Source organism: Andrographis paniculata, unplaced genomic scaffold (assembly GCF_009805555.1).
Source record: "Andrographis paniculata isolate CXL003 unplaced genomic scaffold, ASM980555v1 Contig37END, whole genome shotgun sequence".
Lineage (NCBI taxonomy): Eukaryota > Viridiplantae > Streptophyta > Magnoliopsida > Lamiales > Acanthaceae > Andrographis > Andrographis paniculata.
Window position 1 is genome coordinate 6,270,051 of NW_026137570.1, and position 27,235 is coordinate 6,297,285.

The following is a 27,235-nucleotide window of genomic DNA, read 5'->3' on the forward strand; positions in this document are numbered from 1 at the left end:
AGACCACCAATCAGTTGGTGGTTGTGGGATTTCCCCGGCATTTGGCACAATGGGTGGTGGAACGGATTCTCCCACCGGTGCCGAAGATGATTGCGGTTGTGAACCTGCCATATGGACCCTTCCGATGATTCGGCCGGATCTAAGACGTATGAAATTATCGCCGGAATTGGAATGAGCAATTTTGTCTTGCTCCCACTGTGGTCGCCAATTTGTTGATGTAATTTTTCAACAAAAATAAAGTAAAATTCAAAGATATAGAAAATATCCTTAAACTTGATTAATTAGTGCCTGAGATTAGGAATCTCTAAACACTGTATGGTACAGAAAATAAACTGGAAAATAAAAGACTGAAATTTAAAGTGGTGATCCCCAAATCTGACTTTGCTTTGTTGAAGTTGATTGAAGATACCTTGCCCAATGATTATCCAAGCCTTTAAATATTCTCTGGGAAACCGTACCGAAAACCGTCACCCGAACGGTTACAACGTCTCCTTCCCAACCGTCTTCCAACCCTTCTCATGCTGACACGCGTCCCCAGCAGACCAAAATTATCCCTATATTTCACTCTTTGAGCCGACCACAGACCTTCCGCTCTTTTGGCCCGACTGCCAATCTACAATAGTATGGGTCCGACTGCCAATCCTCCCGACTTGCGAACCATCTGGCTTGAGGTCTTTCCGCCTTGAGGACTTCCCGACCTGAAAACCTTCCGACTTGAGGTCTTTCCGCCTTGAGGACTTCCCGACCTGAAAACCTTCCGACTTGAGGTCTTTCCGTCTTGAGGACCTACCGACCTGAAGTCCTTCCGTCCTGATGACTTTCCGTCTTGAGGACTTCCCGACCTGAAAACCTTCCGACTTGAGGTCTTTCCGTCTTGAGGACCTCCCGACCTGAAAACCTTCCGACTTGAGGTTTTTCCGTCTTGAGGACCTACCGACCTGAGGTCCTTCCGTCCTGATGACTTTCCGTCTTGAGGACCTCCCGTCCTGAAGACCTTCCGACCTGAGGTCCTTCCGTCTTGAGGACCTACCGACCTGAGGTCCTTCCGTCCTAATGACTTTCCGTCTTGAGGACCTCCCGACCTGAGGACTTTCCTTAGTAATAAACCTATTTTCCTTGATTTCCTCATGGTGCCCTTCAGTCAGTTCAATCAACTCTATTGCCAGGCCCATTCTTCTTTTTACCTTGGGCTTTTAACCTAATTCTAAATTTCGTACGTAACAATTATATTTATACGAATTATACCATAAAAATAATGATGGTCAATAAAACAAAGGTTTTCTTTGATTAAATATTTTTTCACCGGTCAAATTTATACTTTCTCGGTCTCAAACCAATAGACGTATTTTTAAAAATTGCATTACAAAAAATTAATATATTACACACACTCATTATTTTTATATTATCTATACTTTTTTTTTTTACCTACGTTAAAAAGAAATAAAAAAAAAAATCCTTCATATCAAAATACAAAACAAACACATTACTTGGTAAGATTTTGCCATTATTTTTAAGTATAAAAGTAATAATGTAATGATAAAGTATAAGTATTCTGTAGAAAAAAATAGGGTATTTTTGAAATAGTTATTTTATAATTGGATAGCTCAAAATATAAATATGTATACTTTTTAAGTAGACAGATGAAATAATAAATATAAATTGCATAATACCCTATTACATTTTTGTATGAATGTATAAAATTATTTTATACTCCCTTTGTCCCATATACCATGTCCACGTTGCCGTTTCTGTCCGTCACACATTCCACGTCACTTTCTTTTTTTGGAAAATGATTATACACTTTAATCTCATTTTAAACTTTTTAATTTATTTTTTTAATTTTAATTAAACTAATTAGTTATCTTAATTTTAATTTATATTTATTTATATAATAGGATAATTATTTTCACTAATATATTCTTGATTATCTACTAATTACATCCCTCCTAAAATACCGTGTTTACAGTATAGCACACACGATATATGGGACGGAGGGAGTAGTATTTATTTATTAGGGTAAACTGTTTTTTTAATCCCGTAATTGGACCCCTTTATCATTTTAGTCCCGTAAGTAGAGCCTGTCGCAAACTAGTCCCATAAGTGAAAAATTTTCGCTGTTTTAGTCCTCCGGCGCCGGAGATGCCCGCGTGGCTCACCGGAGGTGACATGTCTGCCAGGTGTCGCTGACCTGGCGGACACGTGGATTTTTTATTTTTATTTTTATTTTTTAAAATTTTTTTAAAACTTATTTTTAATTTATTTTAAATTTTCTTTGTATTTTTTTTTAATTTTTTTTATTTGGTTCAATTAAAAAAATTAAAAAAAATGAAAAAATCCACGTGTCCGCCCGGTGTCGTTGACCTGGCGGGACACCTGGCGGACACGTCACCTCCGGTGTGCCACACGGGCGTCTCCGGCGCCGGAGGACTAAAACAGCGAAAAATTTTCAATTATGGGACTATTTTGCGACAGGTTCCACTTACAGGACTGAAATGATAAAGAAGTCCAGTTACGAGACTAAAAAAACAGTTTATTCTATTTATTATGTGAAACCCCTGGTGTTAAATTAAAGTATACACAAAATAAATTGTAAATGTGTAAGTAATTATGCAAAGTTTATATAAATAAAATAGGTAAAATATCTTAAATAGTGTTATTTGAATAAATAAATAAATTATTAATATTTTCTTTTATAGGTTTTTTTAAAAAAAAAAATTAAAAAATAATACTCCCCCTGTCCACATACAAAGTGTACACTTACTTTTAACACGGTATTTAAGAAATAATACTATTTTAATTATAGTTGGTTGTTAAAAGTAGATTTTTGTCGTTGCTGTTTTGGTGTAAAAGTAATGATGTGATGTAAAGTAATGATATTTTTGGAAAAAATGTGAAGTATTTAATGAAATATTTACTTTGTAATTGGACGTTCCAAAATAGAAATATGTATACTTTCTAGTTGGACGGAATGAGTAAGTCTGTCTTAGAAAAAGTATTAAGTGAATGATTGATAAATTATTTAGTTGTATTTCATTAAAAAAACATATTATTTAAAATATTTTACCATTTTCATTTGTATAAAACTTGAATAATTAGTTATATATTTCCAATCAAGCATAATTTTGGATAATATAGATATTTTATTCATACTTTAATATAATACAAAAAAAAATTCACGAATACAAAATATTATATACATTTTTACTAAATACAATATAGCACTTGGTACATTATCATAATTAAACAAACACACTTTTGTATTTAGTAAAAATATATAAAATATTTTATATTTTATTTATTCCGTAAAATTTTTGTGGAATGCCTACTTAACATTCTATTTGACATTATTATTATTTTGGCTATGTCCTTCTATTTTTTTTAAAAAAATAAAAATAAGAATTCATCATTCTTACTATTTTTCTTCTAAAAACATATTTAAAATTTTCATAAAATATTATTTTAATAACTATTTAATGTAAAAAACTAAAAATAAATATAAATAGAAATAAAACATCATCTTTTAACATTACACAAATTAAAAAAAATGATATAGAGAGATGAATGCATACCAACAAAACATGGATTATATAACTTGCAAGCACATAAAATATAAATAAACAATACAAAACATGCATTAACATGATATAAGTGTAATATATTACCTCTACCAGGTTTTAACGGTCTCATTTACTTTTTGTATGTTCATATTTGAATATTAATTATTATATCAAAACGTTATACAAATTAAGAAAAAATTGCAAAAATATTTTCATTAGTGTTTTATAATACTAACAGAAGGATATTTGTACAAAAAAATTATAAAAATATAAAAATATTTTTAATATTAAGTACAATAATACAAAAAAGAAATATGACCCTCGACAGAGGGAGTATAAACTAACAATATAGTGCTAATATTCTATACACCTTAATAGAGAAACAACATACTCCCAAAGTGTGAGTTTATATCAAATAATTTTACAAAATATATTGTTTTAATTGAACGTTAAATCTAGTGTTTGTTCATCTAATTTATTTTTTTAAGTGGGATAATCTCTTATAAATATTACTCCCTCTGTTTCAAAACTATGGTCTTATTTGAGTTGGGTCCGAAATTTAAGAAATATTGATAGTTTGTAAAAAAATATGAGCAAAAGACTTTTTTTGTCATTGTGAGTGTATTACTGTAAAAAGTAATGATATTTGTGTAATAATAATGAAAAAAGTAAAGATAATTTTATAGTGATATGAATATTTATGGAAATGAGACTATTGTTTTGGGACGGACAAAAATGATAAACAAGACTATTGTATTGGGACGGAGGGAGTATAAAAAAAGTATAATATATATTCCCTCCGTACCAATTCAAAATACAATTTTTTATCATTTATGTATGTTCTATTTTAAAGTATTAATTTTATATTTCTAGAAAAATTAATATACATTAATACTAAAATACTCTTAACTTTTACTTAAATTACGAACATACTATTACACATACAATTACTTTATACAAAAAGTCAAAATGAAAAAAAATATCAAAATCTCTTACACACTTTCATTAATCAATAAAGTATTATGTCTTAACCTACTGCAAAATAGAGTATATTATATTCACTCATAAAATTTCTTAGGGTGTGTTTGTTTTGGGGTTTGGATTTTGGATTGGGATTTGAATAGTAAAAATTTTGAATTTGAATAGTTGTATGATGTGATATAAATAGGGTTTGATGTGATGTTTTGAATGTAAAATTGATTTTTAGTATAATATAAAAAATAAAAAATAGATGTTTGATTTGATGTTTTTGAGGGAAAAAAATTGGATGAATAGTGGAAATCCTTCAAACAAACACACCCTTAGTCGACTATAAAACCTGAGAGGGCTCCTTTAAAAAAAGACGGATGAAGTATTATATTCACTCACAATCTTTAATAATTTGATATAAATATTATTTTTAATACCAACGATACAATTTCTCATACTCAATGGCGGAACTACGCGGGGCAAGAGGGGCTCCAGTCCCCCCCACCCCATCTCACCCTTTATTTTTATTTTAATTTATATAATTTTAAAATTATATACACTTAAAAAAAATTAAAAATTTTGATATATAAATATTCTTTTGTACCAAAAAAGTTTATTTAAAAAAGTACTGAAATTTTAGTTGAGTATATCAAAATTTTTGGTGTGTTATAATATCATATTAAATTTTTGTGCAATATTTTCAGTATATTTATATATATATATATAAATAATTTAATATATTGACGCTAAAATTAATATTTTAAATTTTAGTATTTGGATATTAAATGCTATATATAAATACAGTATCAAAATTTTGGTACGGTATCAATATATGCATTTATCATACCGATTTTTCAATATATTGAATTTTCGAAAAATAAAATTTAGCTCTCCTTTTATTCTTGTTCTGATTCTGCTGCGGCTTATATTTAACAGGAAAACACATTCATTCAAAAATACACTAATCAAACACAATCATAATGTCTGTTAATTTTGTAATTCCTTATTAGATTTAATCAATAATCCCTCCGTTTCACTTACTATGTCTACATTTTCATTTTTGTCTGTTCAACTTATTTGGTCATTTTTCTTTTTTGGAAAAGTATTATACATTTTCATCTAATTTTAAAAATTTAATTTTAATTTTTTAATTTTTTTTTAATTATATTAATTAGTTATTTTATCTTAATTTAAAATTATTTTTATTAAATTACTCCCTCCGTCCCGTTGAAAGGGTGGCGTTTGTTTTTTGCACGTAGATTTTTTATATTAGTATTATATTGGATTGTAGTAAAAAAGATAAAAATACCCCTATTAGTATGGTGTAATACATAAGTAATGATATTTGTGTAATATATTGTAAGTTGAAAGGGTATTTATTATGTTAAATAAGTAGTACAATTACTAAATTAAGAATAACTTTATTTTGGGAGTACGAAAATGGAAAATTGTAATATTTCAATGGGACGGAGGGAGTATAATTATTTTCACTAACATATTATTAATTATTAATTAATTATATTTTTAGTAAAAGAGACACCATATCTGGGACGGAGGAAGTATCATACTGATTAATCCTAATTAACACTCAAATATAGGGATGTGCATTCGGTCGGCTCAGTTCAAACCAAACCGAACTTTCAATTTTAACCGGTTATTGGTTTATAAAAATTGAAATCGAAATCGAACTAAAGTTTTTTAAAACCGAAGAAACCAAAATTTTATTTATATATATATATTTTTAATATACAATCAAATATAAATACTCAAAATTATCATATATCTTATTTATTAATATATAATTTATTATTATTTTTATAAGTTAGATTTTTTCGGTTAACCAAAGTTAAAAAATTGAAAATCATAAACGAACCGAAACTAAAATTTATAAAGTCGATTTTGAACCGAATCAAACTAATTAACCAAACAATCGAAACCAAAGAGTCCGAACCGAAAAAAAATTTTGATTTTTTCGATTTAAATCAACCAATGCTCAACCCTATTCAAATCCGGTTCTATATATATTTATAAAATAAAATAAAAGGGACAAAATCCACAACTATTACATAACTGCCCTTGCTGATTCCCCTAAAGGAGGAATCCCTTGCTGATTCCTAAAAACATTCATAGGATCAATCATAGTCTTTGCCCTAACCAGCCTTTCATAATTCTCCAAAAAATACTTCTCCCCCCAAACCCTAGCCCTCTCCACCTCATCTCCACCGTCCACGTGTCCATCCCCCATCACTCCCAGATCATAGTCCACGTAGTTCACATACGCCGCCCTCGGATCTGCCGACACGTGTCCCTCCATCTCACCGTACACTCCCCTTATCCACTCCATATACTCCTCCCTTCTCACATCCTCGTCCTCCTCCCAATCCACCAAATACTGCACTGTAAAAAGATTCCCTTCCCTATGTGGAAAGGCTATGGAATCTTTTTTTATTCTTCCCATTTTGCCCCCGTACGGATCCATAATTACATACCCTTTTGGCTGCTTCTCCAGGGCCCCGATTAGGGTCCGAATTCCTTGTCGGGTTATCGGGTTTCTTACGTAGTCCGATTTTGCTTTGAAGTAGTTCTTGTTGTGTAAGAATCTGTCTTTTAGACCTTCGATTTGTGTCCCGTTTTTAAGACCTGAAAAATACAGTATTGATTCGATCCACGTCATTTCTTGGCAGTTTTCGATTTTGATTTTTAACTGTGGGAAGAATTTTTGTAATGTTTTGATGGTTTGTGATTTGGGTCCTAAAAAGAAGCCTTTGAATGTCGCCGAGATTCCGCCGGAATTCGGATATTCCGGCAAGCCGGCGCCGACGAATACCGAGAGGTAAAACTCGTCGGGTAATTTTGGCGCCACGTGCTGCCACGTGTCCACCAAATTGGTCACGTGATCTCCGCCGTGTCGGGATGCGATGAAGGCGGTGACCGTTGGCGGGACGGGGTGTAGCCGGATTTTCCAGGCGGCGACGACTCCCCAGACGCCGCCGCCGCCGCCGCGGATGGCCCAGAAGACCTCCTCCCCCATGGCGGCGCGGTCGAGGACTGCGCCGCCGGCGACGACGAGATGCGCGTCCACCACGTTGTCCGCCGCCAGGCCGTGCTTCCGAGATAGTAGTCCGAATCCGCCGCCGGCGATGTGGCCGCCTGCGCCGACGGTGGGGCACGATCCGGCGGAGAATCCTAGCGCGCCGCCGCTCGCCTCCGTGATAGCGTAGTACACCTATTATGTTTTTATTGGAAGAAATTTTTACTATTTAATTGAAAAAATAGAATTATATATCTGGAAAAAAATGATACTCGCATATGGATGTATAGACATATAATATCTTTAGTAAGTAATTAAGATTAAGATAACTAAATAATTTAATTAAAATTAAAAATATAAAATTAAAAAAAAAAGACAAATAATTAAGGACAAAAATACAAAATAGAAACAAAACGTGAAAATTGAATAAATTGAGTGCATTAATAGTTGTAGATTACACAAATGTAATATTAAATGATACTCTCCCCTTCATATATTATATCATATTTTTTATTTTTATTAGTATCATATTTTATGTTATTATTATTATTATTATTATTATTATTATTATTATTATTTGAAAAATTAAAGGTTTACACATTTTACTCATACTTTAATTTTTTTAATTTATATTTTTTGATTTTAATCAATAAATATTTATAGTATATTGTAATTAATTTTATTAATATATTTTAAATTATTTACTAATATATCGTTCATAAATTATTCCTAAATTCTCGTATTAATTGTGACATTGTATTCGGGGCGAAGATAGTATAAATTATAAAGTGTGTATGAATTTCTTATGTTATAAATAAAAAATATATATCTTTTGGAAAAAATCAACAATCTTCTCCCGTCATAAAAAAATCGACTCAACATATTGACAAAAATATTTATAACCCATAAATTGAATGAAATTTTCTTGTGTTTTAAAAAATAACCATCTCCCGTCATCGAAAATAGACTCAAAATATTGTCAAAATTAATTATAATTCACGTGTGATTTGAAAAATTTGCACAAATTTCTTTATAATTTAACAATTGTTTGAGACTCTATTATATTTTAAAAAATACTGTACAAATTTATTTTTCTTTTAGAAAATTCTATGTAATATTTTTAAAAATACAAAGAAAGTTTCATTCAATCTTTAAGAGATTTTATGCAATTTTTTTTCAAAACACTGATAGAAAGCCTTGTGCAATTTCTAACTAATAAAATTATATATATAATACGGATTTTTCAAACCATAAATAAATTATATGCAATTTTGCTCAAAATAGTTGAACACATATTTTAATATGTTGGATACGTTTGTTATTTTTTACTCCTTCCGTCTCAGAGATACCGTGTCTGCTACACTGTAGATATAGTATTTTAGGAGATGTGTAATTAGTAGATAATTAAAAATGTATTAGTGAAAATAATTATCCTATAATATAAATAATTATAAATTAAGATTAAGATATTTAATTAGTTTAATTAAAATTAAAAAAAATAAAATTTAAAAATATAAAATGAGATTAAAGTGTGTAATCATTTTCCGAAAAAAGAAAGTGGCATGGTATATGGGATGGACAGAAACGGCAACGTGGACGTGATATCTGGGACGGAGAGAGTATCATTTATAATAAAAAAATAAAAAATAATAATATAATTTTAACTAAAAAGAAAACACTTATATCTTTTAATGACAAACAAAAATAAGAAACAAAATGGTTTGTTTGTCCACAATTTTCTTTTCGACACGAATTTTAATATATATATATTTTATCATTTCACAAAATTAATATTCAAAATAAAATATTATTTTTTATAATATTAATACAATTTTCTATATTTTATATCAAATAAATTCTTCAAATAAAAATACTAAACAAATTAACCTAAATAAAATGAACATATTGTTTTTCATATAGGAATGGAGTATTAAGTGGATATATTTAAATACTTATTCGATATCAAAGCATTTGACTAGTGAAATGGTATTTAAGGAAATGAAGTTAATAAGTTAATGATAGTAAATTATTATACTCCTTTCGTTTCAATACAATGTCTTATTTACTATTTTTGTCCGTCCAAAAACAATAGTTTTATTTCCATAAATAATCATATCACGATGTAACTACCATTACTCTTTCATTATTATTACACAAATGCCACTATTTTTTACACTAATACACTCACAAGGGTAAAAATATTTCTTACCTATACTTTTTACCTATTATCAATATAATGTCAACATTCCTTAAATCTCATGCCCAACATAACAAAGATTATAGTTTCGGGACGGAGGGAGTATCATTTTATAAGTTTTTTATGTGAGTGATATTATTTATATTTTTAAAATACAAATGTTTGGGACAATATAAGTGATCAAAGAGTAGTAATTCATATTATGAGAGGAAATTTTGTGCTCTTTTTAGCAAGAACTATTACATGAGAGAATTAATATACTTCCTCATTCCCACGTAATTTGTCCATATTTTCTATTTTCGCTTGTCCCACATAATTTGTCATTTTCATTTTTGGAAATATAATTATACACTTTAATTTAGTTTTAAATTTTAAATTTTATAATTTTTTTAATCTTAATGAAACTATTTAGTTATTTTAATTTTACTCTACAATTATTTTTACTATACAATAATTATTTTTACTAATACACTTTTTAATTACTTACTAATTACAGTTTATCTAAATTCTCGTATCTAAAGTAACACGCTCATATTATATGGGACGGAGGGAGTACTTCTTTCGTCCCAAATTAAATGGGCTTTTTAGGATTTTGTAGTATATTAAAACATAATAGTATTTTATTAGTTATTAGAAGTGAATAAGAGTTTTTGACATTTTTGTCATTTGATTCTTATAATTGTATATGTAATGATATATTTATAATTTAAGTAAATATTAAGGGTATTTTGGTATTAATAGATGATTATTTTTTTAAAATAGAAAAAAAATACTTTGAAGTGGAAAAGACGAAAATGATAAAAAATGTACTTTGAATTGAGATATAAAAGTATTTTATTGGTTAGTAGAATTATATAAGATATTTTGACATTTTTGTTATTTGACTCTATTTATAAAATAATTGTATGTGTAATGATATATTAATAATTTTGTATATGTTGATATATTAGTAATTTAGAAAAAAATTAAGAATATCAATGTATGATTATTTTTAATAAAATTAAAAATTACTACCTCCGTCCGACTCTAAACGTCTCAATTACTTTTTGCTTGTGATATTTGAATATTAATTATTATATCAAAACGTAGTACAAATAAAGAAAAAATTACAAAAATACTTTCATTAGTGTCTTATAATACTAATAGAAAGACATTTGTAAAAAAAAAATTATACAAATATAAATATATTTTTAATATTAACTACATTGCCGCAAAAGATAAATGTGACTTTTAGAACCGGACGAAGACATTAATATTTTGATTGTTATACTAGTATTTGTTACAGTAGGGATGAATCATTAATTAAAATAAGTATCTAAAAAGTATCTCAAAAAGACCTGGCCTAGCGTAGCGCCGCCCTGGACCCACGCCGTCGCCGCCGCCACGTCAACATGAACCCGGTCGAGCCGCATCAAGTCCACCACCACAAACGGCGCCGCGCCGCCGGAGACGTACGAGGAGCCCTCGTAGCTATGTCCGCCGGATCTCACTCTTATTTCAAACCCCTCTTTCCGGCAGCACCGCACGCTGTCGGCGACCTCCGCAGTGCTCGCCGGCAAGACGATCGCCGCCGGCTTCGGCACGGCGGCGCCGGCGAATCGAAGATTCTGGATAGAGAAATTCAGCAGGCTGTAATAAAAACCGCCTGGATCGTTCCCCGCCGTCGGATACATGTAAAAATTATTCACTTTCCGATGGATTAAGCACGATTGCAACGTGGCAATAGATTCATAATTATCGCCGCCATGGCTAAGAGCTCGAGGAAATGATAAGAAGACAGAAATTGTAAGAACGAAGAGGCAAGAAACAGTAATCGACTTCATTTTTGAGGACATAAATGTATATGCATACATACATAAAGCCTTATATATATATATAAAGCTGAGAATGCATCGATTTGTGTCGGATTGAATACTTTAAACGGGTTAAATTACTCAATTCTAATCCGACCGGTTTATTATCGTGTCGGGTACGTGTTGATCCGTTTATTATCGTGTGGACCCGTATACAAAATTAATTCGAGATTTTTTATTCAAATTAGATTATATTTTGTCGTGCTGTTATTTTATGTTAGTTTTTATTGGTTTAAGCATAATATGTGCAATGAATTAGGTTAAATTATTTAATATTGAACTTAGTTTAAATTAATTTACGAGCAAATTATCAAATTATAATTATTTTACATAATATAATCTGGTTATCGTGTCGGGTTTGAGTTAAGAACGTCAACTCTAATCCGACCCGTTTATTAACTTATCGGGTTCGTGTCAATCCGTATACATAATCGGGTTAAAATACGTGACCCAAATCCAATTATTTTATGTCGGGTTTATATCAAATTGTCGTGTCGGGTTAGTTTTTGCCAGCTATATATATACATATATATGTGTATACGTATATCCGCCATTAGAGCCGGCCTTGAGTTTTTTAATGTAAGAATTGATAATTAAAATGGAGATTCTTAATTGTCTGTGTATATATATATATATATATATTTTAATTGTCTGTATATTTAATTAGGGAGGAACGAAACGACTGAATGAGACAAGGAGGCAGAACAAAGCCGCAGGCCATTCTTCTTGTTGTTACATTTACATACACGAAGGCACATAATATATATACTTAGGGTGTGTTTGTTTGGGGGTTTGGATTTTGAGATGGGATTTGAATAGTAAAAATTTTGAATTTGAATAGTTGTATGATGTGATATAAATAGGCGCTGATGTGATGTTTTGAATGTAAAATTGATTTTTAATATAATATAAAAAATGAAAAATAGGTGTTTGATTTGATGTTTTTGGGGGGAAAAAATAGGATGAATAGTAATATTTTTACAAAATCTTAAAACCGAACACACCCTTAATATGTTCAAGAAAAATTGTCTATTTTAACGGTAAATACGAGAATTTATATAAAATATAATTATTAATTGATTAAAAAATATATTAGTAAAATTAATTATTATATTATATAATTAAAATAATTTTAAATTAAAATCAAAATAATTAAATAATTAAATTAAAATTATAAAATTATATATTATGAAATTTAAAATACAATTAAAATGTATAATTATATTTTTTAAAAAATAAAAAATTATATGAGAAATGTGGATAATTTACGTGGGATGGAATGAGTAAATGTCGGGATTGGCTTTAAATATTACTTCTTTCGTTCCAGTCAAAATATTCATTTTGTCATTTTTGTCAAAATCAAAATTATTTGTTTTTTTATTTTGCTTTTTTATTTTTTTATTTTTTTTTATTTTGTAAAAGTAGTTCCTAATTAAATATCATAATAGGCATTGCTTTATTGTCCTTGTTCTTTTCATCTCACTGGTGCAAATAATAAAATAGACTTTACAAAAAAAAGAATGCATCCCAATGCACTTATGAGACATTCGATACAGAGGATGAAATTGGAAGAAAAAAAATTCACTGAGAAATAATTTTTTGTTTAATAAAAAAGATAAAAAAAAAAATAAAAAAAAATACAGTTTTATGAATAAATTGGTCAAGAATAAATAATTAATCGAATAAAGAGATAGTTTTAATAAGTGAGCATCTATAAGAAATATTTTTGGTAATTTTTTTTATTTAAATAATAAATTAGATAAGATATTTTGTAAAATCAAATTTAGTGTATTTTTTTTTTTAAATGGTATTAATTAATTACTTAAATAATATATTAAATGTAATATTTTGCAAAATTGAAATAATATAATTTCAAAAAAATATAAAAACTAAATAGTACGAAAATAGAAAAAATAAATAATAAAAATAAATATATTACATAAATATTCAATTATCTGCATTTGTCAGCATGTGAAGGAGAAATAAATTTAAATGAACACCGCCAATATAATCCATTTAAGTAGGGGTGAGTATTCGAATTTTTAGTTCGGTTTGCAAAATTCATACCGATTCGAAAATTTTAATTTTTTGAAAAAATCAATCCGAACCAAATCAAACCGAAAAATTCAGAATTCAAAATTTTATAATTAATTTTATATTTTATAATTGTTTTATAATATTAAATATATATATATAATAAATATATTAAAATATAATTATAATTTTGAGTTTTATTTATATTAAATATATAATAAAAAAAATATATTAAAATATTATATTTCAAATTTCGAATTGGATCGGATTTTAAGCATACTGATCTAATTTGATCTGAAAATTCGATATTTGACAAAAATATCAATGCCAAAATCCGAAATTTATCAAAAATTCAATCCAAACCAGTTGAAAATTCAAGTAATCCGAACCAAATTTAAATTTCGGTTTAATTCTAATTGAATTTTTCGGATATTTTAATCACCTATGCATTTAAGATTACTTAAATTAATCATATAATGTGATGTAAGATTAAAAAAAAACAACACTTTGAGATATTTTGTTTAAATTGATTAATTAAAATTATACTATCAATTGAACAGGTAATTATGCTTATGCTTGTTATATATATATATATATATATATTGGCTTCAAACCCCCAACGCCTCAGGTCCTCCTGCTACACATAGTTCGCCTAGTGTAACTTTTTCGTCGGACTTAGTTTGCAGGGTATTAGGTTCGGCCGAAAGTTTACCCAGTGCGTACTTTCGGATAGCGGCTGCGGGTTACCACGTCATAATAAAAAATAAAAAAAAAAAAAGTTTGATTCTTTGTTTGAATAGTGAATTGTAATAAATTTTTGTAGGATAAAAATATATAATATAGTATATTTTATAGAAAATTATGTAAATTAAAGTGTTAAAAGTAAAAATAATGGTCAAATGAACAAAGTTTTAATTCAATAAAGTTAAAGTGTTACTTTCATTGCAATTATATAAAATAAAATAAAATTAAATTAAACTCCAAGTCAAGCTAAAAGTAAAACATTTTCTACCAACTGAAGTTAAAGTATTATATGTTTGTTTGGTTTGTATTTTTGTAAATTTTGTATTTTTTCTATATAGGTAAAAGTATTATTGATTGTGATATTGTAATAAAAATAAAAAAATCATGTATATTTTTACTATGAATGAAACAATTAAATAGAAAAAATCGATTTATTTATGTGCGTATCTATTAGGGTTGGGTCTTTGTTTCGATTTAATCTCTGATATTAACGATGGCAACCGTCGCAGCCCATTTATTTTTCGTGACAATTTTTCGAATTTATTTGTATATACTATAATATAAAAAATACTAAAATTTAGAATTTGTTTGATTTAGATTTTAAATCAAAATTATTACTTTGTCCAACTCTAAAAGGATCTTTTGGAGTTTTGTAGTCAATGAAAAAATAATAATCTATTTGTCCCACGTACCATGTCCACATTGCCGTTTTTGTCTGTCCCACGATACTATGTCACTTTCTTTTTTTAGAAAATGATTATACACTTTAATCTCATTTTAAACTTTTTACTTTTATTTTTCTTTTAATTTTAATTAAACTAATTAGTTATCTTAATCTTAATTTATAATAATTTATATTATAGGATAATTATTTTCACTAATACATTTTTAATTATCTACTCATTACACCCCCTCCTAAAATACCGTGTCTACAGTGTAGCAGACACCGTATGTGGGACGGAGGGAGTAGTATTTTATTGCTTAGTGGAAGTGTGTTTGAAGTTATGATATTTTTGCCATTTAATTTTATTTATAAAGTAATTATACTTATAATAATATGCTTGTAATTTAGGTAAAAATTAAGGTTATTTTTGTATTAGTATATAATTATTTTTATTAAAATACAAAGAAAAAAAGATACTTTGAGAAGAAAATGGTAAAAAACGATACTTTCAGTTGGGATGGAGAGAACATTATTTAGTTTGTATAATAAAAATATACATTTTTAAAATATTATTTTGAAAAAAATTAAATAAAATATTTAAATTCACATAAAAACCAAACAAATCTGTAGTTGTGAGAATGAAATAATTTAATGATTTTTGTTATTAAGTGTTAAAATTTCTTTTGAAGATATATGCATTATTTGTCAATTTCAAATAATACAAAAAAAATATCTATAATATGTATTCGTTATTTGTCAATATTTTTAGAGACTTTTAGGGTATATTTCTTTAGAGGAGTTTGGTAAAAGTTGGGTTAGGGTTTGGTTTTTATTTGAATTTTAGGATGAGTTTGGATTTTGTTGTTTCTTTTGTGTTTGGGTTTGGCTTTGGTTGGGGTTTGGGGAGTTTTGATATTTATTGATTTGATGGATAATGAATAAAATAATATAAATGTGTATTAAATTTAATTGATAAAATTTATATTGTATGATTTGATTATGAATTTATATTATACCAAACATATATATATATTTAAATTTTTATTTATTTGTATTATAAAAAATTTTATTCTCTACAAAATGACATATATTGTATATATTTTTTTCATTTAATTATAATAAATATTAAATTAAATTTTAATTTAAAAAAGAACGGGGGTTTGTCGCCCATTTTACTGTGCATCTATTACAATTTACCAAGTGATAGATTAATCTAATCAACACCATAGCTAGCATAAATTTTAAAATATAATAATTCAAAAATATAATTACTCGAAAATAAATAGATATATACTCCCTTCGTCCCAAAATTATAGTTTTGGTTGTATTTGATACGAGATCTAAGGAATATTGATATTATATTGCTAGAATGTAAAAAGTACTGGCAAAAAACTTTTTTGTCCTTATGAGTGTATTAGTGTAAAAAGTAATGGCAATTATGTAATAATAATGAAAAAGTAAAGATAATTTTATAGTGATATGATTATTTATGGAAATCAGACTATTGGCTTGGGACGAACAAAAATGGTAAATAAGATTATTGTATTGGGACGGAGAGAATATGTTTTATACGTATAAATTAAATATACTATATTATTTTTCAAATTTTTGAAAATTATCCATTCTTCGGCCACTTAGTGCATATGATATTTATACAAGCTTTGACGGGCCGGATCGGCACGTGGCCCAAGCCCAATATCAACACAATAGCCCAACATTTGTGGGCCCAAAACAATAATATATATAATCATTGGACTGTTTTGCAAGAATAATCATATATATATATATAATCGAACTTATAATTTTATCTCACTCCCCCTATTATTACTTATTACAATTTACACACTAAAATACATTTATATTATTAATATTCATTTTTATTAGTATTATTTATTTATTTATGTTTTTCTTTTTTTTGAAAAAAAATCAACTCTAAAGTGACATATTTAATATACCTTAATAATGTTAATTTTAAAATATATATAAAATATATATGTAGTTATTGTTATTGTTGATGAATTTTTATTTTATTTTTATTTTTTACAATCACATGTTTTTAAAAAACATAGTATTGTTGTATACAATTGGTTTATTTTCTTTTCTGAACGATAAAAGATGATTATAAGCTTTTTTTTATATTTTAAATTTTATAATTTATAATTTTTTTATTTTAATTACATTATTTAATTATTTTAATTTTAATTTATAATTATTTGTATTATATAATAATCATTTTTATTAATATATATTTAAATTATTTACCATATATAATAATCATTTTTCCATTTTAGTCTGTCCATAACAAAGTATCCATTTCCTTTTTTAGTAACTGTATTATCTATCTAACATTACAAATACCCTTACAATTTACAATATATTACACAAATGTCATTACCTTTATATCACATATACTAATAAGGTTATTTTAGTCATTTATACTTTATTCCTACTATATCACAATATAATACTATTATTTCTAAAACTACGTGCAAAAAGCAAATAGATACTTACTTTTGGGACGGAGAGAGTAATAATATTATATGAAGTAGTGAATATATATAAGATGGTTTAACATCTTTTTTATTTGTACATTACGTATACATTATTGATGTTTATATAATGATATATTTGTAATTTAAATAAAGGTAAAAGATATTTTGATATTTGCGTATAATTATTTTTTTATAATAGAAAAATAAATAGTTTTGGATGGACTGAAAAAAATAGTGAAAAATTGCTACTTTCACATAGGAAGGAGAAATATATTATTTTTCTATAAACACATAAAATATAATTTACAATAAAACACATAAAACTATAAACATTAAACAAATATATACTCAAAAATTTTTGAATTAAAAATGTGTAGTTTTATTTTAAATACTCCATCCATTCCATAAGAAGGATACAATGAGTTTTTTTTGACGTATTGATTTTTAAATTTAATTATTATATCAATATGTAGTACAAAGTAAGAAAAAATTACAAAAATATTTTTATTAGTCTGTTATAATATAAATACAATAATATATTGAGTAAATCCTACAAATATAAAAATATTTTTAATACTAAATACAATGAAAAAAAAAAAACAAATGGTGCCCTTCTTATGAGATATAATTTGTTATTTTCTTTTTAAAAATTAAGTACATACTCATAATTATGTCACTTATTTGTATAATTTTTAGATATTAATGCGTTCTTCTCTCTCAATTCGGCTAAAAAGTTTATACATTTCTCTTTTAGGACGTCCAATTACAAAATAAATATTTCATTAAATATCTCATTTTTTTTTCCATAGATACCCTTATTTTACATCACATCATTACTTTTATACCAAAAAATAAGGGCAAAATGTCATTACACTGCTCTTATCTACTCACTATAATTAAAATACTATTATTTCCTAAACACCGCGTCAAAAGTAATTTTTATTATACATACCAAATATTTTTTATACTTCACATATATTTATTTAAACAATTTTACTAAAAAAATACACCCATAATTGGAGACCTAGTGGTGTGGGATAAACTCGTGATCATGAGTCATGAGTTTAAACCTAGACCATTCGAATTTTACCCGTCACACATGGTTCGTTTATTGTCACTTACTTTATTAATTTTTATTATAATAAAAAAATAATTTAAAAGTTTTGAAAAAAAATGATAAATAATAAAATGTTGATAAAATCTAATAAGAAAAACACAACCTAGTATGTATTTAATTTAATATTAAAAAAAATTAAAATAGTAAAAGTCAATCCTACACAAATTTTATATCTCAAAATACAACATTATTGTATTGCACGTTGCTATTATTAAATTATTATTATTGTCAGTTTAGTTAGCCATAGCCATAGCCGTACGTGGTTGGATTTTGGAAGCCAGACGGCAGCCTCCGACAAAAGGGCAGAGCAGAAATCGAGGGAGCCAAACCCAAACCCATACTCATTCGGATGACTTTATCTCACCCAATTCATTCTTTATTTCGAGATTTTGATATCTCCCGACCACTGTCTCTGTCCCTGTCTTGCTTTCTTACTCAATCGATTTTTTCTTTTCCGAGGGTTTTATAGATCGGGTTGAAATTTCCGGCGAAGAATGGCGGTCCGGACATCGGAGCTTGTGGTTCGGGTCGACCCGGCACAGAGCTTCGATCGCGGTGCTTTGCTGCGCTACGCGATCGCCAACGTTGATGGCTTTCCTCCAAACCCTTCGCAACTCACCATTTCTCAGGTTTATTACTTGTTTATTTGTTTCTAGAATTGAAATTTGGGGAAGTTTGATATGATTCGTGATGCTTAACTATATGCCTGTTGATTTGTTGAATTGAATTTGTGTTTTTGATGAAACAGTTGTCAGTGTATAAAATGTTTTGTATAGAAAATTGTTGAAGAATTGCATAAGGAGCCTTCAGTTGGATAAATTATAAGTTAAAAGCTAAGGCTCCTTGTAGATGGAATTTTCAGTAGTTTTGGAGTTTAGGAAAATTTTAGGAGAAGTAAAAAGTTGTGTAGAAAGAATGGATTTGATGAAATGTTCTTTATTGAAAAAGTTTAGTACTAAAAGTTTTATGTAAATGTGTTTTTACACTTTGAGAAGTATGAAGTAGGGAGATGGAAAGGGGGTATTTTGTTTCGACGAAATCTAGGCGATTGTTGAGTTGTCTGAAAATGTGGGAGGGAAGAACAAGAAGAAGAAGACAAAATCTAGGTGATGTAATGTTGTTGATTTGTCTGAAAAAACGGGAGGAAGGAAGAAGAAACTGTTCGTGTTTTCGATCCCCCAGCTAGTTTGTAATGATTGAAAGCTTCTCAGGCGCTTTTAGTTCTTTAGTTTTGTTTGGATGCTATCAGAATTCATCCTATTTTCGGAGATTCGATTATGCTTTGTTTCCATCATTTGCAAAATTCAATGTTGCAAAGAAATGAGAACATCTAATGACTAGATGAAAATAGGAAAGAGCTTTGTTTCGACAGGACAATGTGATTACACTATGTAAGCATTTCTGTACTTCCTGTTCAGTTCGGACACGGTCAATCAAATCCGACATTTCTCCTGGATGTGCGCGAAGGGCCTGTGAAGAAGCAGTATGTCCTGAGGAAGAAGCCTCCCGGAAAACTACTTGACTCTGCACATGCTGTTGAGAGAGAGTATCGGGTTCTATTCTAATCCGCCAAGTTTGTTTTTCGTTGTTTTCTGGTAAATATTCTCATTTTTTCTGTGAATTATTCGAACATTGCAGGTTTTACATGCCTTGGGAACTCATGCACTGGTTCCCGTGCCCAAAGTCTATTGCTTGTGCACCGATCCGGAAGTGATAGGGACTCCATTCTACATTATGGAGCACCTAGAAGGACGCATTTTTATCGATCCGATGCTTCCGGTATGAGTTTTTTTTTTTCACTTGTCTTGTTTTCTTTGTTCAAGCTTTTCGATTTAGTACGTGGATTTGATTATTTATTACGTCGTCGATTCAGGGTGTTCCCCCGAGGCAAAGGAGAGCTCTTTATCTTGCAACAGCCAAAGCTTTGGCATCCCTCCATTCTGCCGATGTGAATGCCGTCGGTTTGAGCAATTACGGCAAACCAAATAATTACTGCAAACGGCAGGTCGGTAATGCATTTTTTCGCAAGTTTCTTTCTTCTACGTGAAGGGTGTGTTCTTTTACAGGATTTTCACAAAATTTTACTATTAATATCGGATCAATCAATTATTTTTCATTTTTTATATTATATTAAATATTAATTTTATATTTAAAACATCACATTAAGACCTATTTATATCATTATGCAATTATTTCAATTCAAAGTTTTTACTGTTCAAATCACAAACCCAAAATTCAAACCCTCGAACAAACACACCCTTCGAGGCGTTTCTTTTTTTTTTTTTTTTTTTTTTTTTCGGGCGTTTGGTAATTATAGAGTGGATATTCATTAGATTCATAATTAAGTATGTTTTTGTAGTACGAACTAGGAAATTTAACTTTATATTTTGTGACAATTTGAACTGTCTTTACATTGTATTGTGACGAGGTAATGAAATTTTTGTACGTCCTTAGGTGGAGAGATGGGGCAAACAGTATCTTGTTTCTACTGGTGAGGGCAAGTCTAATAGAAATCCAAGAATGTTGGAGCTTGGCAATTGGCTACAGCGAAACATTCCTCTTGAAGATTCGTCGGGTGCAGCCGCGGGTTTAGTACATGGCGACTATCGCATCGACAATCTTATATTCCATCCCATTGAGGTTGCTTCGACTGACATTTCTTACACTGTCTTTTAACATGTGGTGTGTTATCCCTATACTGAAATTTTCTAAACTATTTATTGTTTTAAAATTCCAGGATCGAGTCATCGGGATTATAGATTGGGAGCTCTCCACTCTGGGAAATCAAATGTGCGATGTTGCGTACAGCTGCTTGGTAATCGAATTATTTGTGCATATGTTGTCTGAAACTACATTTCTTGAAATGATGCTTTTTATTTATGCCATATTACATCACTGCGTGCAGTTGCTTGGTAATCGAATGATTAATCCACTTTTGTCTGAAACTAAATTTCGTGTACTGAAATCTGTACGTGGAATCGATGCTTATTCTTTATTCTTTGTCATTACAGCATTACGTTGCTGATATTTCTATGCACAAAGAGGAGTCAACTGGAATCCACGATTTGACTGAAATTCCTGAAGGAATTCCTTCCCTTGCTGAATATATTGCAGATTACTGCATTGCTGCGGTGAGAACTAATTGACATTGTATCAAAGTCCGCATTTCCGCGTTTCGAATAGTAAAATTGGTACACCAATTGTATAATTAGCTCGACATTTCTTGAGGGACTTTACATTTTCCGAACCACACTTGTTTTTAAAAATTTTTAAATCTATCTTCGATCAAAATTAAAGTGAGGACATTCTCGTTGCTCGATTATTGCAATTCAGGGGAGGCTGTGGCCTGCTGCCAATTGGAAGTTCTATGTTGCTTTTTCTTTGTTCCGCGGAGCATCCATCCTCGCCGGCGTGCATTGTCGATGGATCTTGGTATGATCTATTGAACTTATTTGAATCTATTTTTGTTAGATGGTTTAATTCTGTGTTTGGAAGGATTTTAGTTTGTAGCTGGGCTTTGATTAATCTTTTCTGTACAATGTCTCTATAGGGCAATGCTTCGGGTGGAAAACGTGCTCACAATGCTGGAAAGAAGGCCGATGATATGATCGATATTGCGTGGAGATTTATTAATAGAGAATCACCGCTTCCGCCAAATCCCCCTCGTGGTAAACCTCACTTTTTGGATATAATTTCTACTAAAAGGACGAATGAAGCATGTAACTTTGGAAAGCTCGGACATGTTTTTCACCATGTTTTCGATCTAATATAATTACAATTTGAACTTTAATTTGCCTTCGCATCGAATGCTTCATTCTTTTTCTTCTTGTATTAGTCTCAAGTAGTGTCGTCGATCTTAATTGAAATCGAATTTGGGAACTTGGTATTTATGATTTTTGGGAAAAATTGGATTTGAATTGTCACTGAACTCCAATTTTGATTTCAGTACTTCTCCTCTACTTACACTATCCTTGCATTTTACTTGGTTTCGATATATCAGAATTAGTTCCTCAACAACAAAGGCAACAAGCTGGAAATGAAACCCGGGATACCCTGCAGCCAATCGGAGGAAGATTTGTTCCAAGCCCGAAAGTTCAAGAATTGAGAAACAAATTGATCAGATTCATGGAGGATTACATATATCCAATGGAAAAAGAGTTCTACAAACTTGCTCAATCTGATAAGCGCTGGACGATTCACCCCGAGGAAGAAAGATTAAAGCAGCTTGCGAAAAAAGAAGGCCTGTGGAACTTATTCATACCGGTATCATATAGTCTCCCGATAAATTTCTCTCCTGTTTATAATGCTTTGAAAAATCGACAAAAATCTGAAAGTTTTTTGCAGTTTGATAGTGCTGCTCGGGTTAAAGAAATCATTGGCCGTGGAAGAAGTGATCCTCTCGACACAAAATTTGATGATCTGTTGGGCCCGGGACTTACAAATCTTGAGTATGGACACCTCTGCGAGATCATGGGCCGATCTATTTGCGCGCCGCAAGTGTTTAACTGCGGAGCACCGGACACCGGAAATATGGAGGTGACGAGCTTGCCGAATGCTAGAAGCTTATTAGAAATTGAATCTGAATATCCTCATGAAAAGAAAATGGTTTTGAAATAGGTACTAATGCGGTATGGAAGTCCTGAACAAATGCGTCGGTGGCTTATTCCTTTGCTCGACGGAACTATCCGCTCGGGATTTGCGATGACCGAGCCACAAGTAGCATCCTCGGATGCTACCAATATAGAGTGCTCTATAAAGGGGTATGATTAGTGCAAGATTTTGACAATCCATTTTGAACTTCAATTTTTATGTGAGAACAATTCGGGTTGATTTATTTAGTCGAACTATGTCAATGTTGATAGACATGGAGATTCGTATGTAATCAACGGGCGAAAATGGTGGACAAGCGGAGCTATGGATCCTCGGTGCAAAGTTCTTATCGTCATGGTTGGTCATATTTGATAGATATTTTCCAGTATGATATATACGAAGGATGTATTCTTTTAATAGAATTAGATTGATACAAACAAATGATTAAATTAAATGTGTTATTTACGAATCAATTTACAAGATTATAATTTTATTATTGTTATTATTATGCAGGGAAAAACCGACTTTGAAGCTGCGAAACACAAGCAGCAATCGATGATCTTGGTAGACATTGAAACTCCCGGCGTTACCATAAAGAGACCGTTGACGGTGTTCGGATTCGACGACGCACCTCATGGACATGCCGAAATCACTTTCAAGAATGTTCGTGTGCCAGCTGATAATATCCTCCTCGGAGAAGGACGCGGATTCGAAATTGCACAGGTGAACAATTATTCTAAGAGTGTGTTTACTTATATACAATTTTTCACCTGATTTTACTATTCTAATTTTTTTTGCCTCCAAAAATATCAAATCAAATATCCATTTTTTAATTATTATATCAACTAAAATTTAATTTTACATTCAAAATATCACATCAATACACGTTTCTATCACATCAAATAACTTTTTCAATTCAAAATTATACTATTCAAAACCAAAATCTTACAAGTAAACACATTCTATTTTTATTCAGCTAAACATGTATCTGGTTTTTAAAGTGATTACTTCAATTCTAGTTGTAACACGGGTTCCTTGAAAGTTTGGTTTCGTATTTTCATTTTCTTTTTTTTAGGGTCGGCTTGGGCCGGGAAGAATGCACCATTGCATGAGGTTGATTGGTGCCGCCGAACGTGGTATGCAGTTGATGGTTCAAAGGGCACTAAGCAGAAGGGCTTTCGACAAGCTAATTGCGCAGCATGGCTCGTTCCTTTCGGATCTTGCTAAGGTTTGAACCAAACTCTTTTATTAAGTTACAGTTATCACCACGAAAATGTGAATCTATTTCAACCCGGTGATCGTCTTATTATGTACATTTGAAAATTGAAATTGGAGAATTTTGAATAAGTGGATTTGAAGTTCCCTTGGAACTCAATTATGATTATAGAATTCGGTAGTTTTAAGATCACAAAACCGGGAACTTATATTCCATTTTGGGATGTCCTTGCACGTGAAATTGGTGTCGATTTGGGTTCAGTTCTATAAGCGATGACTCTTTAAATGACCATGCTTGGAAATAGTGTTTTATTTCTCTCGTCATAGTTCTGATAGTCTTAATTTTGCGCGCGGCATTTAAAATAATATGGGAAACTCGTATAGAATTAGGATTATTAGTGCAACAAAGTGTGAGATATAAAAACCGTTGTCAAAATAATATGGGATTCAAAGTTAGAGAACCAAAGACTTAACTCGAAGCTATTTAGACTAATCCAAGTAATGAAATTTCGACCTGAGTTCCCAATCTCTGAATTCATTTCAACATCGGTTATTTTTTCCCTTGCTATCTAGGATTACTGATTTTTGGGTTTAGCCATAGGTGTTCTTGATGAAATGATGAAATTAATGTCTATTTTTGCTAAAGGAGTCCCTTGTGTTAGCCATGGGCTAAAATCGAGTCTAATTTTTTGCTCTAGCTGTATTTTGATATGTTTTATTTCTTTATTTCATTGATAAAGTGCCGGATCGAGCTAGAGAGCACAAGATTGCTCGTTCTTGAAGCTGCGGATCAACTCGATCGTCTTGGAAACAAAGGGGCCCGTGGGATAATCGCCATGGCCAAGGTATTTATGGCTTTTCACTAAAACTTTAAAAACTTAATGTGCGTTTTTGTTTGATATTTTGGCGCCAATTGGAAATCTAAATGGGCTTAATAATGGAGGGATCAATTACTTCATTTTGGTTTCTTTTAGATACGATGTTTTAAATAGAAAATAAAGATTTTTTCACTCTTTTTTTTTTTTTTTTTTGAGTGAATTGTTGTTTCATATAATGTTTTATACGAAAAACTGTTAATATTTTTATAGGAAATTGTGAAATTGAATAGAAATTTTTTTTTTTTTTTTAAAATAAATAAAATCAGAAAGAACTCGAGAGCAATGTCTTAAGTTTTGGGTATAATCGTCTTTATAAAGGAAAAGTAAATATTTTTACTGAAGATTGAAAGCATTGTTTGTATTTGTACACTAGTTTGATATGATATTCTATAAGAGAGATTAATACACTCCTTCCATTTAGCTTTAGCATTTACATTTATTTTTTGCATGCGGATTAAGAAATATTAATATTCTAATCCAGCTGTAACATTTATATTTATTTTTTGCAGACGGATTAAAAAATATTAGTATTTTAAGAGACATGTAGATATAATAGTGTAAAGACCAAATTGTCTTTACTTTTTGATACGAGTGTATGATAAAGTGAAGATAAGATAATAAATAAGTATAAAATAAAAATGTATTAGTAGTTAGTGGTAGGGTTCAAATTTACTAAAGAAAAAAATGTAAACCTTTAAATTGGACCGATGAAAATAGAGATATGTAAACATGGAGGGAGTATTTTTTTAATTTTCTTAAGATGTGTTTAGTTAAGTGATTTTTTTTGTTTATTTGTTTGTTTGAATCGTGGTTTGGACGTAATGTTTTATGAGAAAAAAATGATACTCTCTCCGTTCCATAATTAAATATCCATTTGCTTTTTGTACGTAGTTTTAGAAATATTAATATTATATTTGAATGTAGTAGGAATAAAGTAAAAATGACTAAAATAACCTTATTACTATGTGTGATAAATATAATGACATTTGTGTAATATAAGTTGTAAGGGTATTTATAATGTTAAGTAGATAGTACAATTACTAAAAAAAGAAATGGATACTTTGTTATGGGATGGACTAAAATGGAAAAATTGATACTTTGTTATGGGACGGAGGGAGTATTAATTATAATATAAAAAACGTAGTTCAATGTAAGGGAAAATGACAAAATTTTTCTTATAATACTGATGTAATGATATTTATATAACGCTGTAAATGTAACCCTTATAGGCGGATGGAGAGTAAAATATTTTTACATGTTGAATGAGTGGTGAGAATGGCGACCGGAGAAGTATATGGTGGTTGTTGATAAAACTTGGGTGGTCGGATTTTGTTTTCAGGTGGCGGCTCCGAACATGGCCCTGAAGGTGCTGGACAAGGCGATGCAAGTGCACGGGGCGGCGGGGTTGTCAGGAGACACCGTGCTTGCTCATCTCTGGGCTACTGCAAGAACACTGAGGATAGCTGATGGTCCTGATGAAGTCCACTTGGGAGCCATTGCCAAGCTCGAGCTCAACCTGCTGCTTAATACAACACCATCTTCTAAGCTCTGAAGATGCTGTTTATTGCCAGAAACACCACTTTCAGGTTTCATAATATACTAATACTAATACTAATTATTATTACTAAGATTGATATATATATATATATTATATATAAATGTATATGTGTCTGAAGAATAAGGGTGGTGTGTTGTAGAATGAATGCCATTAGAAAAAGGCTTAAATAATGTGTAATGACACTGGAGGCACATTGTGCAGATATTTAAAAGTTTTATTATATGAAAAAGAATTGGCAGAAATGAACTCTTCTGTTAGCCATATGATATAGATTCGTAAGATATTAATAATAACTATGATACTATTTTTGTTATTTTTATGAGTAGTGTTAGTAGG

The 27,235-nt window shown here is 29.8% G+C and overlaps 2 protein-coding genes across 2 annotated transcripts; one reads left to right on the top strand and one right to left on the bottom strand.

The window, feature by feature from the left end:
* Positions 1–448: 448 nt before the first annotated feature.
* Positions 449–11,577, bottom strand: LOC127250176 (berberine bridge enzyme-like D-2; the record flags this gene model as incomplete). The annotated part of the gene is made up of 3 exons (XM_051273337.1): positions 11,092–11,577; positions 6,607–7,752; positions 449–613 (listed from the first exon to the last, which is right to left on the bottom strand). Coding segments are annotated over exons 1-3 (1,797 nt in total), but the record flags the coding sequence as incomplete, so codon positions are not given.
* A 7,327-nt stretch (positions 11,578–18,904) lies between these two features.
* LOC127250384 (probable acyl-CoA dehydrogenase IBR3) lies at positions 18,905–27,212 on the top strand. Its single transcript, XM_051273659.1, has 17 exons — positions 18,905–19,287; positions 20,077–20,211; positions 20,297–20,437; positions 20,532–20,663; positions 21,113–21,298; positions 21,396–21,473; positions 21,670–21,789; positions 21,992–22,090; positions 22,209–22,326; positions 22,659–22,921; positions 23,003–23,194; positions 23,276–23,418; positions 23,521–23,605; positions 23,762–23,971; positions 24,324–24,476; positions 25,204–25,308; positions 26,681–27,212. Exons 1-17 carry the CDS (start codon positions 19,153–19,155, stop codon positions 26,891–26,893), a joined length of 2,508 nt encoding a protein of 835 aa, XP_051129616.1. The 5' UTR covers positions 18,905–19,152; the 3' UTR covers positions 26,894–27,212.
* Positions 27,213–27,235: the final 23 nt, after the last annotated feature.

What these genes read in the sequence shown, in the direction of transcription:
- LOC127250384 (XM_051273659.1), top strand. Translation starts at nt 19,153, where the DNA reads ATGGCGGTCCGGACATCGGAGCTTGTGGTTCGGGTCGACCCGGCACAG. An exon ending in GCGGATTCGAAATTGCACAG is followed by an intron (nt 23,972 to 24,323) that starts GTGAACAATTAT and finishes TCTTTTTTTTAG; the next exon opens with GGTCGGCTTGGGCCGGGAAG. An exon ending in GGATAATCGCCATGGCCAAG is followed by an intron (nt 25,309 to 26,680) that starts GTATTTATGGCT and finishes TTTTGTTTTCAG; the next exon opens with GTGGCGGCTCCGAACATGGC.